General features: G+C 58.4%; 4 protein-coding genes across 4 annotated transcripts; 2 read left to right on the plus strand and 2 right to left on the minus strand.

The window, feature by feature from the left end:
• Positions 1–305: 305 nt before the first annotated feature.
• EX895_004451 (uncharacterized protein) lies at positions 306–6,080 on the minus strand (the record flags this gene model as incomplete). Its single annotated transcript, XM_029885045.1, has 1 exon — positions 306–6,080. One exon carries the CDS (start codon positions 6,078–6,080, stop codon positions 306–308), a length of 5,775 nt encoding a protein of 1,924 aa, XP_029738795.1.
• Positions 6,081–7,155: 1,075 nt separating this feature from the next.
• Positions 7,156–8,782, plus strand: EX895_004452 (uncharacterized protein; the record flags this gene model as incomplete). Its single annotated transcript, XM_029885046.1, has 4 exons — positions 7,156–7,287; positions 7,380–8,039; positions 8,134–8,441; positions 8,527–8,782. The coding sequence occupies 4 exons, from the start codon at positions 7,156–7,158 to the stop codon at positions 8,780–8,782; spliced, it is 1,356 nt and encodes a 451-aa protein (XP_029738796.1).
• A 149-nt stretch (positions 8,783–8,931) lies between these two features.
• Positions 8,932–10,107, minus strand: EX895_004453 (uncharacterized protein; the record flags this gene model as incomplete). The annotated part of the gene is made up of 1 exon (XM_029885047.1): positions 8,932–10,107. The coding sequence occupies one exon, from the start codon at positions 10,105–10,107 to the stop codon at positions 8,932–8,934; it is 1,176 nt and encodes a 391-aa protein (XP_029738797.1).
• A 565-nt stretch (positions 10,108–10,672) lies between these two features.
• EX895_004454 (uncharacterized protein) lies at positions 10,673–14,167 on the plus strand (the record flags this gene model as incomplete). The annotated part of the gene is made up of 1 exon (XM_029885048.1): positions 10,673–14,167. The coding sequence occupies one exon, from the start codon at positions 10,673–10,675 to the stop codon at positions 14,165–14,167; it is 3,495 nt and encodes a 1,164-aa protein (XP_029738798.1).
• Between the last annotated feature and the right edge of the window lie 3,369 nt (positions 14,168–17,536).

Genomic DNA, 17,536 nt, shown 5'->3' on the forward strand with positions numbered 1-17,536 from the left:
CTCAAGCTGTACGCTCGCCACGGCGTCTACGCGCTTCACCCCGCTGTCCACATTTGGTGCGCTCTCGATGTCGCCAGACAGACTCTGAACGCGGGGGCTCCCCGCTCTTTCTACGACGCCTGCCTCGCCGCTCTCCACGTCTTCCGGGCCTTCAACGATTTTTAATATACGTTGCGAACTCACGCTTTCATCGTACATCACACACCGCCAAATCGAAGTCCAGAAGCGGAAAGGAAGCAAACAGTCACATGTTGTTTCCTAATCGACGGTGGTACACCACTACAGCTACCGCGTGCACACGCCTTCTACCACAACCCAGCACTCGACGAAAAGGCCCCATAGCCCGCACCATACCCTGCTCCACCAGAACTACTACCGTACTGGCCAGCTTCGCGCTGATCGATCGGGCCTGCGCTGTTGCTGCTCGAGGCGGCGTCGAGCGAGTATTCTGCCGTCTGATGCTGCTGTTGCTGCTGCGTTGAAGGTGAGGTGTGCTGTCCAAGTCGAGCCTGCTGGCTCTGCGACTGCGGTTGCGACGCTCGCTGCTGCTGCTGCACCGAGTACTTGGACGGATTGAACACGCTCGCTGCTGGACGCAGCACGCTTCCTGCTGCACTGATGTTGCTGTTCGATCCTGCACCCGCCGTCGTCGAGGACCACTTGCCCGAAGTTTGCGACTGCGACTGCGACTGCTGCTGCTGATGTTGCTGCTGCGATTGGTAGCCTCGTGCGCCGTAGAACTGATTCCTGCCCGAGCCGAACGAAGCGTCATCAAGCACACCGAGCGCATCCATCCCGTTTGCAGTCTGCGAGCTCCTTGCACCAACGCTGCCACTAGACGTACCACTGCCGCTGGTTGGGAATAGCGAATAGCCCGACAATCCGCTCGTGAGGTTGCTCGAGTGACGGCTCACGCCGCTGTACGGCGATCCCGGTGCCGAGCGTGCCGTCGAAGCGTGCGAGCCGTACTGCCCATACGTCTGGCGGTTCGGCGTCATGGAACCTCCGCTGTAGTTGGACGTGTAGAGCGAGTCGGTCGTCATGCTCGACATGTTGCTGCTGTTGTTGCCCGATACACCGCTGCTGTACCCACCAAAGGCTCCGAACGCGCTCTGGCCCAATCCACTCGCTCCGTCCTGCTGTCGCTCTTGAGGCGAGTACGAGGATGCCTGATGGTGACCGTACGCTCCACCGTTGAGGGGCGAGTACGCATTCGAAGCCTGCTGCGAAACCGTCTGATAGTGCTGGCCGTTCTCGCGAGCGCGTGCGGCAGCCGCGGCAGACGCGTCCATGCCCAAAGCAGGACTGCGCGAAGTGGGGTCGAAGCCATTAGATCGATTGGTCACCGGAGAGAGGTCGCGTGAGTTGGAGGTCATGTCGTGCTGACTGCGCCCGTACTGCTGGAAGCGGCCAAAAGCGGAAGGGGCCCAGGTGTCGCGCTCCTCCTGCGTGCCCCTCGCGTGCCCGTCGTCCGCACGGAAGTCGTGCACGCTCATTGGTAAAGTCGAAGGCAAAAAATCGTCGCCGATGTCCTTGAGCGAGTTCTGCATCTCGCCGGCGTGAGAGTTGGTGGCAAGCGACCAGACACTCTTGATGTGGTCGCGGTCCGCCAAGTTCGAAGAGCGCGTCTCTAGAACCGGGAAGGTTAGCGAGCTCTGACCCCAGGTTCCTTGCGTGGATAAGCTGGGAGAGGGCAGCATCGACCCTCCGCTGCCGGGTGTCTGCGCTTGCGCGGCTCGTGTGGAGCCCGGAATGGCAAATGGCGACAGGCTGCCGCGTGCTCCTCCGGCGTCAGCTTTGATCTCGCTGTTGACCATGAAGGAAACAGGAGAAGGCGTGCTGACTTGACGGTCGTCGTAGAAGGCCACAGCAGCGTTCGATCCGCGGCGTCCTTTGGCTCGGTAGCCACCTCCAGGGTGATGCGCGAAGGCTTCTGCCGAGTATCCGTTCTGCGGATAGTCGAGCGGGCCCAAAGAGCCAGGTGCGGGAGCTGCCTGGAAAGCTGACCTGCTGCGTTCATCAAACACAGACTGTGGTGCGCCGGACGAGAGTACCTCGCCGATGATGGCGTCAGTGGTCGCATCGACGTGGTGGTTTCGACGCCCAACAGCTGGCGTAGCAGCCTGCACGCCGTCAGGCATGGCTCCAGCAGCGTGAGGCTGGACGACGGTGGCGTGATGACCAGGCAGACGCACTTGGATCTGGCCCGCTGCGGACAAGCTCGGAGTCTGTGCTTCTGCCCCAAACCCGTTGCCGAGTCCAGGAACTCGCTGCCCCTCGGACCAGTGCGGAGTGAGATCGAAACGAGCCTGCTTCCTCGCGCCGCTATTTGCGCTATGCGACATGACGTACGGAACGATCGAGGGGAGGCCCCGCGGCAACACGCGTGATGGAAGCTTGACAGGCGCAATGACAGTGCCACGATGGTATCGCTTTGGGAAAAGCTGGTCGTCGCGTGACAATGTCTTGAAGGGGAGATGCGCTAGAGGGGGGTCCCACGTGAGGGGGTAGATGGCTCGTCCAGGTGCTTTCATGGCCGCAACCCGGGCGAGAAGCTGCTTCTGCTGGAAGCGATTGAGCTTCGGTCGAGTGCGTGAAGCCTGCAAGTGCACAACGAAGCGGTTCCAGGCGGGAGGTGCGTCCTGAGCAGCTTCCTGCTTCGTCTCGACCGCTTCCTTGGGTACGAAAGGGTACACTCGCACTGGAGCTGGTGCCAAGACAGGCACTGGGGCCTTGGACGCCGTAGAAACCCCGGCGCGAGGCGATTTTTCCTGAGTCGCTGTCTCTCTAGGTTTTGTTGCAGACGAGCTCTTGGAAGCGGGACGATCTGCGACCGCAGCGTCGTTCCTTTGCGACCTCACGTCTGCGCTTTGAACGGGTACCGTACGCGGGACACGAATTCCCGCAGGTGCAGGAGGTGATATGGCGTGCCTCGAGAGGATAGTCTTGGGCACGTCGGCCACTTCCGTCTTGGTGGTCAGTTCGGCGGGTCGTGCTTCGCCATCTGGGCGTTGCAGACTGAGCTGAGAGACCGTATCCGAAACAGGTGCGCGTCTCTGCCAGTGCTCGTCCTTGGACTGTGCGATCCTCTGCTCTCGCTGCTCTGGTCGAGACGGGAGGCGTTCATCTCCACCTCGAGGTCCACGCTGCGACGGAACAACTCTTCCGTGGCGCGTCTGCTCGGTCGAGACTGTAGTCGACGTGGCGCTGGCATGGTCCGCCGGGATCGCCGTCACTTTCTGTTGGCGTGACCTTGCCAAACCGCTCTCCACGGCGGAAGTCTCTGGACGCGCAGTCCGCCAAGACGGGGCGCTATCTGCTGGACCCAATTTTCGGAGCGATGGAGCTGCTGCCTGAGCGGAAGCGACGGCGGCGAGAGCGGCATTCGCTGTCTCCTCTGCTCGCCTCTGAGCCGCTTTCTGTGCCTCGATTTGTTTCTCCTGCTTCTGCTGCTCAGCAGCCCTAATTTTTTCCTCGATTGCGAGAGCCTTCTGGCGCGCCCGTTCCTTCTCAGCCAATCGTGCTTGCTCTTCCTCTTCTCGTCGCTTTCGGGCGCGCTCGATGGAAGCGTGCACGTCCTCCTCTGGTCCGGCTGCGGGCGGATCCGCTGAAGGTCGCTTCAAAAGCGCAGGAGGTTGAGGGACAGGTGCATCGGCGGCAGTCTGTCCTCGGGCTTGAACCATCGCTCTAGGACCCCACGGCGCTCGAGCGGAGCCATCTTCGCGCACTTGTGACGTCGATTGAGCTTGCGTGGCAATAAAACCGGGGCCTGAAAGGCTTTGGCTTGGCGCGCTTGGGGGGTGCAGCAGAGGAGCAGCCTGCGGTCGTCGTGCCTCCTCGAACGCATGCGAGGTTCTACGACCGAAAGTGTCGGCAGATGAAGCAGGAGCGGCGGGACGCAGGTTTTGCGCTAGATGGGGCGGTAAAGGCCGGTTCGATGGCGCGGGTGGACGGTGTTCCTCAGAGCCTGCAACAAGAAGGTGAGGAGGCAAAGGGCGGCCATTGGCGGGAGGACCAGCTGCTGGAGGCTGAATCTCTCGGTTTGGCGCCGTGGGTTTCTCTCGGATCGACTGCGGAGCGATCCGAGGGACACCTTGCTGCTGCTGCTGCTGCTGTTGTTGTTGTTGTTGTTGTTGTTGTTGTTGTTGTTGTTGTTGTTGTTGTTGTTGTTGTTGTTGTTGTTGTTGAACCGGAGGCAGCGATGCAGTAGGCCTGAATGCCTCAGGAGCTGTTGGAACGGCTGCGGCCACGGGTGCTGGACTTGGATCGGCAGGAGCGGATGGCTTGAGGGGCGCACTTGCTGGTGGTGCAGAACCAGGGTTGAGGGAAGCTTGTCGCTGAGCAAGCGGACCCCAAGCTCTTGCCGCTTGAGCGGATGCAGCCTGGGCGGCTGGTGGCGGGCCTCCTTGGTCGTGTCGGCCACCATAAGGCGCTGCGCCGACTCCTGGACGACGTTCGCGACCGTACGCGTACGCCGTCGATTCTCTGCTCTCTGTCGGGGATCGCAGTGAGACGGAAGCACCCACCGTGGGGATGATAAGCTTTTCTGCTCTTTGCTCTGAGCGGGATGGTCGAGATGAGGTCTGCGTCTGCGCAGTCTCGATGGAAGCTGATGTGGTCATCTCGCGGTTCTTCGAAGGACCCCAGGCCGCCTGCGGGCCAGCAGCTTGTCTGGCACGTTCATTGGGGTTGGTGTCAGCAGGTCGCGGCAAGTTATGCTGAGGCCAACTGCGGTCGTGACTGACATCCTTGAAACGGTCTTCTTTGGAGACGGGCGGACCCTCGTCGCCAGCGCCGCGGGAGCCATCGTTGGACGACGGAATCTTGTACTGTGATCCATCGCCGAATTCGACCACCTCGCCGAGGAAACCGCCATCTTCGTCCTCCATCTCGTCCCAATGCTTTCCCGAACCGAGCGAGGTGCCTCTGAAGCGATCAAGCGCCTGAAGAGCCGCCTGCTGCTTGGCGGCCTCGCGTGCAGCGGCTGCAGCTGCCCTTTCTTCCTGTTCCTGCTTTGCTTTTGCGGCCTCTGCTGCAGTGGGAAAGTCGGAGAGTTTGCTGCCTCGAGTGGTAGGGGGATTGGGCGACAAGCTAGACTTGACGCCCGCCCACGGGGCACGGCTGACGTTGGCTGGACTAGGAGCACGCAAGGAGGACCCGAGCGCAGCATTGCGGAGCCCAGGACTGGCTCGACCGTGGCCGGAGCCACTTTCAAGACCGGCAGAACCTGGCCTGGGTGATTCTCTGCCCATGCTGACGAGTCGCGGCGAGGGAGCTGCAGGAGCTTGCGTCGTGGCGACATTGGCAGGTCCGTTGGAAGTCGTCACTGCGGGCACGTTGGCTAGCTTGGGGCTCTGGACTGCTTTCGGCAGAGGTGCTGACGCTTCGGATGGCAGTGGATCGGCCTGAGGAGGGGCGGCAGCGGTGGCAAGTGTCACATTCGTAGCGGCGGCAGAGGTTGGCGTTGACTCGGTAGCTGCTGGTGTTTGAGAGGTTGGGGGCGACTTCGCGGCGGAAGTAGCTGGAGTCGGCTTGGTAGTAGCCCAGCCTGCAGGCTGAGGTTTGGGAACACTAGAGAGCTTTGCAGACATCAAGCGTGAGGTGGCGGAGGGCGAAGAAAGGCGGTGGGAGGGCAGCGGTGAGACCGAGGTGCCGAGCTTGAGAGTGGCGGGCGAAGGCACGGAGGTGGTGGGTCCAGCTTTCTCGAGGAACCGCTTGTTGACATTGAGGGATGTAAACTTTTTTATGGTTGCCCCGGCCACCTGAGGTGAGTTGGACGCTGAAGCCAAGTGGACCGCTGCAGTGTTGGCGGCGTTGGTGTCCGGGGCATGTTCAGTGCGGTCCTGCAACGCGGTCAAGGCCTCGACGTCACGCTCCGATCCCGAGACAGGGATTGATCCGTCTGGAGATGAATGTTCGGGTGGCGCATTTTGCTCGGTCGCGACAGTTGACTGAGTCTGTGCGATTGGCGTGTGATCTAGATCGGACGAGCGGACAGGCTCTGCAACATTGTTGGCCGCGTTCTGTTCGGAAGGAGGGGGACTGGCGGCCGCCACCTCTCCTGCCCGTTCCTCGCTCATATGTGGGTGTGCCTAGAAAGAGTGAGGTCGCTGTTGGTGACCATGTAGCCTGTGCTCGTCTATGCGTCCTGGAAGTGGCAATCAGCAAATCGCGTCGTCCAAGTGGTCAGGCTTCCTTCGAGTAGCCGTCTAAATAGCCTGGAGAGGACCGGGGAAGTGCTGGTGCAATGCAAGAAGCCAAGCTTCACAGCGGGTGACAAGTAGCTCAATGCCTTGAGGGATTCAAGGAAGGCGGATGGCGTTTGCAAGTCGGGGCTGCAAGACTGAAACTGTTGCGCGAGCCTTTGGGCGGACTGAAAGCGCAGACCGGATGCAATCGGAGGTGATGCCAAGATCGTCCGAGACGAGTCGAGAAATGGGTAGTGAAGGGTGCTGAGAGCAGCTTGGCTGAGCGACGAGAGAGGAAGCGAGGGAGGCAAGGGCGAGAGGGTCTCTTGGTCGCGTTGCGGATTTGCTCCCAACGACGAGAGAAAGGCGTTCTGTGCACTCAACTGGCCCGCCTGACCCCTCCCAACTGAGAGGGTGCTAACTTGCTGTGCTTGCTTGCTCGTGTAAAACTGGGATTCACAGACACTCACTCGCTCAGCTGGCTGACTTACGCCAAAAAAATCCGAGGGGCAAAGCGAAGCCAAGGTCGACCGACAAAATCCCTTGTGCGCATGTACTCAGTCTCCCGTCGCTCTTTCTTGCCATCGGGGCTGAGCTTGCCGACCAGATAGAGATACTCTAGGACCGCCGAGTTTTTCGACTTTTCCTTCCTTGCAAGCTGCTTTCTTCAAGTCGCGGTGGGCTCACAAAGTTCTGAGTGAATTGACGCGCCTTCTGGGTGCAGGCGGAGCCGAGCAACGTCGGCACACACTCAGACAAATCGGATGAAGAGAGTCAGAATCGGGTGAGCGAAGAAAGGGTCCTCGAGAAGCTTGGGCCAGCCAGCGAGCCTGTCAAGATGGACGGCCTCCACCTTTGCTGCTGTACACCGCTACCACAGTTACAGAGCTCAGAACGGTCACCTGTCTTTCCATCACCAGCAACGTCGAGCAGCACACACTCGGGAGTGAGCATCAGGCCGTTCGTGATGGCTGCTTTGCAGCAGCATGTAGCGTCTATTAAGGCCGCCTATTATAACCAGGATCCTCGCTCTCTCCTCGCCGCCTTCCGCCTGGACCCCACCACCTTTTCTACTTTGCAGACCGACCTGAACAAGGATGTAAGTAGATGACTTTGCTATTCTGGCCTACAAACAGCAGCATTCTGACGTGATTGATGACATCTCCGCCTCTTGTCGACATACTGCAACAGCCACGACGTGATCTGTCCAAATGGGTTCTCGGTCAGATCCCAGTATCTTCTTCACCCACCGACTCGGATCGCTTTCAGACGCTCGTCGCCGACTTCCTCGCTTACGTTCGCGATCATGTTCCTCTGCAATACGCTGCACCCGCCGCTGAACCTCCAGATCCGACCGATTGGGATCGAGCGTACGATGCGTGGGCGCTGGTCTACTCGCGCGCTTCTACCTTCTTCTCGCTGCCGGACACCACGTGGTTCATCTCGAGCCTCCGCTTCTTCGCTTCGACTCTCGTCACGCTCGCAATGGCTGTAGATCAACGCACGGATGCAGTACTCAAGCGCAAGACCACCGACGCAGCAGGAAGGCTCTCCAAGGCAGCGGGCATGGCCGGCAACGATCGATCGCAAGCGTCAGGCTCCGAGACCAAACGCGCCGCCGTGCTCATGCTCGCCAACCTCAGTTTCAAGGCCTACTTCAAGCTCAACAACACCCGTCTGTGCGAGACCGTGCTGGGTAGCGTCGAGAATGCGCTCAAAGTGAATCGCACCTTCGCACGAAACAGCGGCATCCATGACGACTCCGGAGAGCAATGTTACTCGAAAGCGGATCGCGTCACCTATCGATACTACCTTGGACGCTTGCGTCTCTTCCAGCACAATATTCGAGCCGTAAGTTTTGCTTCAGCAATCTCGCCCAGATCCGTTCGAAGCCCCCCAGCTGACCAAGACCTTACTCGATCCTCGCCACTCTGGCTACAAACAGGCCTCGACCCATCTGCGCTGGGCATTCGACAATTGCACCCTCAGAAATCTGAAGAACAAAAGGGCGATCTTGATCCCGCTTGTGGCTACGTACCTGATCTTGGGCCGATATCCGCAGCCTGCCCTCCTCGAGGCGGCCAATCTGTCGCCCATCTATGGCGGACTCACCTTTTACCTCAAGACTGGACAGGCAGCTGCAGCGCTCGACGAGCTGGACCGACATATGGACTGGTTCAGAGTTCGCGGGCTCTATCTGATCCTGCGCGAAAAGCTCCAGATCAGTCTCTGGCGCAATCTAGCGCGGAAATGGTATGTGCCGCTGGGCATTAAAAGTCTACTTGCAGCACTCAACTGACAAGCTTCTTCCTTCTTCCTTGCTGTTGCCTTTACGCAGTCTAAGCCTCTCGCACGGATCCGCGCAGCCTTCATCGGCTCCTCCAACAATGCGACTCGATACTCTGCTTTCGGCCGCTCATATCGCATGGAGCGACACCTCGCTCCAGCCAGAGGATGTGGAAGCCGTGGTGGCTAGCATGGTCGACCAGGGCTTCATCAAGGGATACGTCCTTCATTCCAAGTCCATGCTGGTCTTGCAAAAAGGTCCGCACATGGGCTTCCCTCCGATATGGACTGTGTTTGAGGCAAGGTAATAGAGGCATACACCGGGATTGAATGGTTCAACAAAGTTTGCTTTCTATGGCTGGTAGTGAGAGAGATACAAGTACAAGGAACGAAGTCAATGCCGCTGAGGTGTGTTGCGACTAGCACGCAGAAGAACTGAATGCTGATGTGAGCAAGTCTAATTATCATCGTCCGAATCTTGTTGACTTCGTGCAAAGCCAAGCGATGGGCCGCTTCGGCTTCGTGAACGCATCACCAAGACAGCCTCTTTACGAGTGCCTCCGCCACGGAAAGATTGACGCGCTGAGGCTGGCTCCTGCTGACGACCCTGCTTCGCGCCTTTGGGCTTGTCGCCTTTGTTCATCAGGTGGTAGAACTCTCCGCCGGGCAAGAAGGCAGGATCGTTGAGCCCAAGAGGATCGTCCTCGTTCTTCTTGGCCTTCGCACTCGAGCCCTTCGAGGAAGCTGTCGCCTTTGAAGGCTCCTTCTTGGCCAGGACTCTCTTCTTGAACGCTCTCGCCTTGGCATTCGGCAGCGAAGCCGAAGGGTCCAACGGTGTGGGTCGTGTCATCTCGTCGAGCGGCTCTTCGAGTTGGTCTTCTTCGCCGTCAAAGCTAGTCTTGCGGTTCGACGGCCCGGTGTTGAGAGCACGGAGCACAGTGCCATCATTAGCCAGTCTCATCGGCAGGCCATCCCTACCTTTGACCACACCACCGGCTCTCTGCTTTTTGCGCTTCAGCTTCCTCTCTTTCTGCAGTCTCGCTACCTCGTCCGCCGCCTCCTCGGCAGAGCGCTTTTTCAAGACGGACTTTGGTGTTGAGACGGGTTTTGCGAAGACTTCAGCAAAGAGCGAAGGATCCAGTCGACTTGATGCATCTGCATCTTCTACCTCGCTTTCTGAGCCTTTCTCGTCGTTCGTTTCGGCCGAAACCTGCTCCTCCTCTTCTGCCGCTTCCACAGTTGCATTAGCATCCAGTACCTCCTGGATTGCTTCCTTCTTCTTTTGCTTCTCTAGTCTCTTCTTCTCGGCAGCCTGTCGCTTTGCCTTTTCGGCCTTCTCCTGCGCTTTTGCTCGGGCTGAATCTTGCGCTGCCTGTTTGCGGGATGTCTTGTTGCTCACCACTTCGATGGGCGCATCGTCGTCATCGCTGTCGTCATCCTGTGAGCCTCTTACGTTCTTCGTGGGGATGCTGGGTGTCGAAGCGGACGTGGAAGCCTGAGCGGTGCCTGCGTTATCGTCGTCGGAATCGTCGAACGATACTTTGTTGCTGGCTGGCTTGGATTCAGTCAGCGCTGCAGAGATTTGCTGCTCCTGCAACTTTTGCGCTTGTCGCTGTCTGCGAGCTGCCACCATCTTTTACCTGTCTTGAGAGAATATGCCGAGAGCTACCAGGTATGGAGAGCGAAGGCGAGCCCTGTTGCTGCATCACCACAACGTCCAAGGCTGAGAAAGTTGTGAGTCTTCCAAAAAGAAAGCTTGAAAATTTGCTTAGTCAGCCTGATTCTACTCGCCTCGGCTCGGGTCACGGAACTTACGCGTCTCAATCCGCTCAAGGCAGCAGGGAAGGGGCAGGTGCGTTCCTCAAGGCGCCTCACCAGCCGAATTGACTTGAAAAGCGGAGAAAGACGAATCCCTTCCGCAAATCGGTCAACGCATTTCTCCCTAGCATCCCTGCTCTCACCTCTTCCCATCTGTCTCTCCTCACCCTCACCATCACAGCCGACACTCCTTTTTTCCTTACCCGTACACTACCTTACCTGCATCACACGCTGGACTCAGGCCCTGCCCAGCTGTTGGAAGCGGTTGTGTCCGCTTGCTGACGCTCGAGGACTCTCTCGACTCTCATCCGCAAACGAGTGCAAAGAGATATCCGCGTGCAAGACGGTCAGTGCAAACACACCACACTTGTCCATCCGTCATGTCGCAGCCAGGCTCGACCGAGCCGGTGACGGCCTCTCATCTGGTCTCGACCAGCGCTCCCAATGACAAACCCACACTCGCTCCTCCGATAGCCCCATCCGACGACGAGGCAGAAGAGGGCGAGATCTTCGATGAGGAAGAAGGTGAAATCCCAGAAAGCCTCGCCGCTGAACCCGCAGTCTTTCACGCTGCGCCGACGCAGCCAGCATCGTCCGCTGTTGCTGAGCCAGCTCCAGACGCACCAAAGCATCCTTCCACATCCGAATTCCCGGCCAGCGATGCCGTTGAGGAAGACGACAAGCAGCAGGATAGCTCGACATCTCAGTCTGCTGCGGAGGCGCTGCATAGTGTTCCCATCCAGGCCAGCGCTGAGACGTCACTGCCCGTCGAGTCCACAGAGCCAGCGTCGGAACCAAGTCAAGCTCCACCTCAATTCATGTCAGCGTCCACCTTCGAAGAGAAGAGCCCAAAAGAAGCAGTCCAGGATTCGGTGGCAGAACTCACCATTCTCGACGTTGCCGCTCCGGCTGCGCTAAAGGAGGCAGTGACGCAGTCTCAGGAGCATGCTGAAGAAAACCCCACATCGAAAGAGTCCGAAGACCCGAGCACGCCCAAGCTCCCGGGCGCAGATGCACCCAAGCCAGAAGCCCCGACCCCCGCTACAGCCACGGTTGAGGAGCAAAGCCATGACTACGCGGTCGACAAGACTACGCAAAGCATCGGAGACGCCCAAATGGTCACCGAAGTCCCGTCCACGGCGGGAGCGCAACTTACAGGAGGCGCTTCCGAGCCTGCGCCTGCCGAGACATTGTCCCAAGCAGACGAGCTATCCGACATGGACGTAGACGAAAAGGTCGCCGTTCCGGCGCATCCTGCATCGGAAGAAAGTGAGAAGTCTGCTGATGCTGCGCTGGAGCCTATGCAAGTTGACGACTCTGTCCACACGCCAGCTGTTCACACTCCAGCACCGCCGTCGGATGGCCCCGAAGTTCCAGCAGCAGCAGAGCCGGTCATTGAGACCGCTGCCGAAGAGCATCAGGAGGAAGAAGCAACAGCACACGATTCCGCCCCATCTCCACCACCTGTCAAGAGCGAACCGCATGCGGAGGCCGGCGAGCCATCGCAGTCAAAAGCAGCACAAGTGTCCGAAACGGCGCCATCCGAGCCCGTCGAAATCGCCCAACCTGAACCTGAAAAGCAGCCTCACAAAGAAGAGTCCAACAGGGCCGATTTTGGTCCACGTGCAGAGACGACCAACGAGCAAGAGATGCCATCCGAGGCACGTCGACGATCTACCACCCCTCGATTTGCTGCAGTCGCTTTCTTCTCGGATGCTTCAAAACCCGAAGAGGTGCAACGTCATGCGACTGTGGAGAGGGACGACCCATCGGCATCAAGGACCTCCGAAGCGGAACGCGCTCGATCAAGAGCCGCCAACAGAGGCTCGGCTGCACCCAGCACCGGTCAAGAGAGGCGTCTCGAAAGGGAGAGGACCAAGGATCGATCCCACCCTCCTGAGCATTCGCAGGACCGTGAGCAGCGAGCCCGCGAGAAAGATCGACGACGCGAGCTCGAACGCCTGGAGCGCGAACGAGAGCGCGAGCGCGAGCGCATCCGCGACTCCGAACGCGACCGCGAGATGATGATCGCTCGCGAGAACGAAGAGGCTCGACTCATCTGGCTTTCACTGCCCGGCAATGATCATCCGCAATATTACACAGACACGGACTCCGATTCTTGCTACGGAGTTGGTGGGGCTCTCGGGGTCGATCTCACCGATGAAGAGGACAAGGATTTGAATCCGCCCTATCCTCTGTCTCTGCAAGAGTATCACCCGGCGCCCTCCTACTCGCAGTCTTACTACGACGACTCGTACTACAGCTCGAAGCGCAAGCGCATCGACGATGCTATCGAGATTGACTTTGCTGGTTCGTCCCGTCGCAACCGTCGCAAACCCATGTCCAAACCTTCCGACGTGGATCGTCCGGCACCGTCAAGCTCGGTGTCGGTGCAGCGTTTGCCTTCGACCGTCATGATCGACATTGACGATTTCCCTGTTCCGGACTCGAGCATTCGTTCTGAGCCATCCGATCGACCTTTTGCCAGCAGGCTGGATCGTACTTCCCTGCCCCGGATATCGCCCTATAACCGGTCGGAGGAAGCGGATGAAGACTTTGAAAGCTCCGATTCCGATGAAGAGGCAATGCGCATCGCCGAAGAACGTAAGCGACGACACGGCAATCGAGGAGGCAATCGAGGCAACAAGCTCTCTCGCGATAAGGGAGCTCGGTGGGTGCGTCGAGGCAAACTCGGCGGCTGGACCGAGATGCGCATGGAAAAGGAGATTGGAGATCGTGTGCGACACCGCGTCGAAGCGATGCAGAAGGACAACGTGCGCGCACTCTTGTCCGCGATGCCAGAGGAAGACAAAGCGATGCTGGCGCAATTCCCTGCTCTTCGCAACGGTCTGATACCGAGCGAGGCTCCCAGCAACGCGAGAAGAGATGCGCGAGGCCGGCTCCTGGCATCGGACGTTTCTGAAGCAGCGCGCATCGATGCTGAGCTTGGGCTCGACGGTGCTGCGATCGGTTCGAGTGGAACCGAACATCTCACTTCTACGTCGCTCGCACCGACACTTCTCAAGCCGGCCATCACGCCGAGGCAGCTGCTGACGAGCCACACGCTTCGTCACACCTTCCGCAATCCTCACATTGCGGCACTGGGCAAGACAGCGCTAGATCTGATCGAGAGCGAAGGCGTGGTGGGACGTGCTGTCGGTCGATGCTGGGCCGCCATGGAGCGTGGTGGCTGGAACGAGGATCCTGAGCCGAAAGGCGACGAGGTCGAAGAGGTCGATGACTCTCATCACCAGAACGGTGTCAACGGCATGGATATCGACGGATCGGACGCGGAAGGCTCTACGCGACACCGCGGCGAGGATGGCGGTGCAAATGGGGCATCAACGAGCGTGTTCGGCTCGGCGATCGACAATCCGGCGCTGTCGCACTTGGACAGGCTATTTGTCACCAAGCAAGGCCTCGCCATCCCGCGATTGGACGACATGGGTCAGCCCATCTTTGTCCCGCCTTCGCCGGCGACGCAGGTTGCGCGTGCACAGGCAGGTCTGGCCGACGAAGAGGCAAGCGAACCGGTGATCGAGACCACCTTGTTACCCGCACCAGAGCAGCGGTCGATCGTGCTGGCGGCGCTCGAGTGTCTGCACGACTTGGCGGCTGACTCTCGAGAATATGTGGACCGTCTCGAAGAGGTTCGCTCTCGTCTGGCTGCGGTCAAGCGTCGCCGTGCTCAGGTGTGGAACGCTGTACGCCAGTGGGCGCTGGACAAGGATGTTGAGGCGTCGCTCGTCAATGGCGCGAGGCCGGATCAGAACGGTGCTCCCAAATCAATTGTCGAGGCTGCGGCTGCAGCTGCCTCGACGTTGTCGACGGCTGCGAGCACGGCGAATGGCACCTCGCCCAAGAAGAGGAAGTAAGCGCATGGCGGCTCCTTTGTATAAAAGACCATGAGACATCTTAATAGATGCCTTGCGCACGCCCTCTGCGAGACGTCGCGCCTGCATGCACAATGAGGCTTTTATTTGTTAGCGCGAGTGGAATGATGCACATGATCCGCTTTCATTGCTTTGTGTGGAGGCATCGAGCGGGAGGGCTAGCTGTGCTATGTGCGTGTGCATGGAAGCGGAAGCGTCGCCGAAAGAAGTTGCATTGCAGCGGACGGGTGATCAGAGCGAGTAAGGCGATGCTATGGACAAGCGGGTGCGTTGTCGCTTCACGTGCACAGACGCAATGGGAGCTCGTGCTCGTAGAGCGGCCTGATGGCATCTAGTTCTCGCTATACATCTGCATCGAGCATCATGCACGATGGCAATGGCCCGTGATCTCATACACTCCGCAGCAAGCAAGCCGCAGTGCTTCATTTGCTGCTGCAGGGTGCAATTCACAAGCTGCACCAAAGCGCAAAAGACAGTCTTGCCTACTGCAGGGTGGGATGTGCTCATTTTCCTTGTTTCGCGCACATAATTTCGACCCACATTTTTTTGCGGTACAGCTTTAAATTGTTCACGGAAAACCCTGCGTCGCCGATCACGCACGACAGAAGAAAAAGAGCCGAGCCCGCACTGACCAGCGCAAAATGCCATGCAGCTTCGGGTTTGACCCGCAGCCTTACGCAGCCGAGCACAAGGGGCAACGCAATGTGTGTGCGTCGTCGGCTCGTTTGCCTTTCGTCCCCTTCTCCAACTCGACTTGATTCGTTGGATGTTGCCGCGTTCGTGCCGTGACCGCGGCTGTGCTAGACAGAAGACGAACGTGATGCACAGCAGGCTTGAAGCGGAATCGGTGGAGGGATTGCAGGGATTGGACGTTTGCGGAGCGGGCTATAACTCCGTCGTCGAGGCTGTGTCCGTGCTCTGATAATCGATGGATCAAACAGCGAGCGACGCATTGTCGCAACGCATTCCTAGATCCGTAGCTCGGGTCCAAGTCGCTCCAGACATCCATCTCTGCCTGCGCCGACTCTCTCTCTGGTCGGCGCCTCGTGACAAGCTCGCCAGGTTGAAATCCAAAAAACGTTCGGACAGACTCGTTCCGGTCTTGAATGACCAATTTCAGTTTTTCTCCTTTAGCAACTTGCTGCTGACTGCGCCCAATCGCTTGGTTGCAAAAGACGCTAAGAGCTGTGCGCTGCTCGGTCCGTCCTCGCTGTTCAGGATGCGAATGGGGTACGCAAAAAAGGCGTGCGGGACAGGACGTCACGAGAGACGCATCATGTCGAGCCGCTGCATAGAACTTGTTTCGTGGGGCCTCCTCGCAGTGGAAGCATCTGCGGCCAAAATGTCCCGTTGCGCGCTGCACTCCGCAAATCTGTGCGTCTTTCCACTTCCTTTTTTGCAGGACGGAACCGACGACGGAGACTGTCCTCCGCTTTTCAAAGACCAACGCGGATAACGACCAGCCGCTCTATCTCACATGCCGAGCGAGTCCGATTGATCAACGTCTCAGAGGAGCCGGAGGGGGGGGGGGAGAAGCGAGAATGGTACGTACTGCACTGCACAGCGTCCGTTGGACTCGGAGCCTGCCGCTTGCCCTCGTGGCCTCGGCCAACTCATTTCATTTACACATTTTATGCGACGAGACGAACCGCAAGGATAGGGCTGCGGCTCGTCTCGTGCTGGTGCTTCTGTGTTCTGCCCTTCTGTGTAGGACGAGAGCAATAAAGCTAGCATGCGGAGGGATGCTTGCCGATTGAAGCGACGGAGAATGTGACGAAGCCAAGAGGCACTCTTTTTAGCGTGACTGCGGCACCGCCCGCCTGACCCACAAAAAAAATTCGCACGCACATCACGCACCGCCCCGCGGAAGTCCTGCGATTTCTGTGACAAGATAAGGTAGGCTGTTTGCAGCCCCCGAAGATGATCTTTCCTTCACCACCATCCCTTCGCCTTGTCATTTGGACTGTCACAACATGTATGCTCTAGCTTGCTGTCGAGGTGGTCGAATTGAAACCCGTTCCGTGACCGACAAGCCGCTGCTGTGGATTTCCTGCCGATCCAACTTCTGAAGCAGCGACATGAGTTGAGGTCGCTCGGTCTCGCATAGGCACCGGCGTATTGGTCGGGCGGTGGCTCTTTCAGCGAATCAAAATTCAAGGTAGGAACGAAGCGAGAGGTTTTTAAAAATCTTTGCGACTGAAGACAAGGACGTCGGAGATCCTCTCCTTTTTCCAGGGATGCGTGAGCGCCACAGAAACAGAGAAGAGATGGCCGACAAATGGTCAGCTACTCGGCCCGGCATCCTGCCGAGAGAGGTGAGGCGAAGGTTGCCAAGAAGCAGGGAGCGTGTCTCAGCGTGGGCCAGCAGCATGCTTTTCGGTCGTCTCGGGGTTCTTATTGGTCTGACGACAGTCATTTCAAACGGTGCAAAGCTAGAATCAGCGCAAGGACAGGGGCCAACAGAGACACAGATAGAGACGAGAAAAAGGAAAAGGTCTGCTGGCAAGGGGATGGACGTTCGGAGGTCCAGCCGGTCCATTGTGAGAGTCGTAGTGGAGAGTTGGGGCGACAAGAATCCAAAAAAAGGGCGTGATTCGGAAAAAAGGAGAGTGTTCTTTTGTTTGTATTGAGGCAATAGACCAGCATTCGACAGGGTTAAAATCCTCAACTCGGACTTGAAATTTTTTGACACACAGACGGCAAGTGGCGAACCTGCCTCGTTGAATCCCCTCTTTTCGTTCGAGTCTGTTTCTGACTGTACAGGTGACTGCGCTGATTGCGTGGGTGTGCTATCACCCGAATCCTAACGGGAACGCACTCGCAGAGATGGCGAGGCTGGTTTTAAAGGAAAGTCTGATGTCTTCCAGCCGGAGGAGACCGAGTCAAGGTAGAGAGTGCTTTGCGGCCGGCTGGCACCGTTTACAAGCAAATCGCTGTCCATTACAACAAGTGTCCGTGTGTAGTAGCGGCCGACGTGGGACCGCTCGGGTACAGTAGGTAGAAGGCGAGACAAGACGGACGGGAGGCGAGGAACGCGAAGAAGCGGGCAAGAAAGGAGAGGCGAACAGAGGTCAGGTGGCTGCAAGGCATATCCGCACAGAGCGTCTGCAGTCCAACACTTGATGGTACAGATCAGCAGCAGGATCAGCAGCGGGAGCAGGAGAAGGAGCAGCAATAGTGCGGCAGCGGTTGCGCAAGGTGTTGGACCAGAAGTCCGCGCTGGCCGACCACTTCAACACGCTAGCAGGGCCTTTTTTTTGTGCCTTCCTGTTCTTCTTTTCTCTTCTTCTTCTTACTGACCCTAGTTTGCGAGACCAACCGACCTCATTGAAAACTGGGCCTGCACAAGGT

Source organism: Sporisorium graminicola, chromosome SGRAM_3, assembly GCF_005498985.1.
Source record: "Sporisorium graminicola strain CBS 10092 chromosome SGRAM_3, whole genome shotgun sequence".
NCBI lineage: Eukaryota > Fungi > Basidiomycota > Ustilaginomycetes > Ustilaginales > Ustilaginaceae > Sporisorium > Sporisorium graminicola.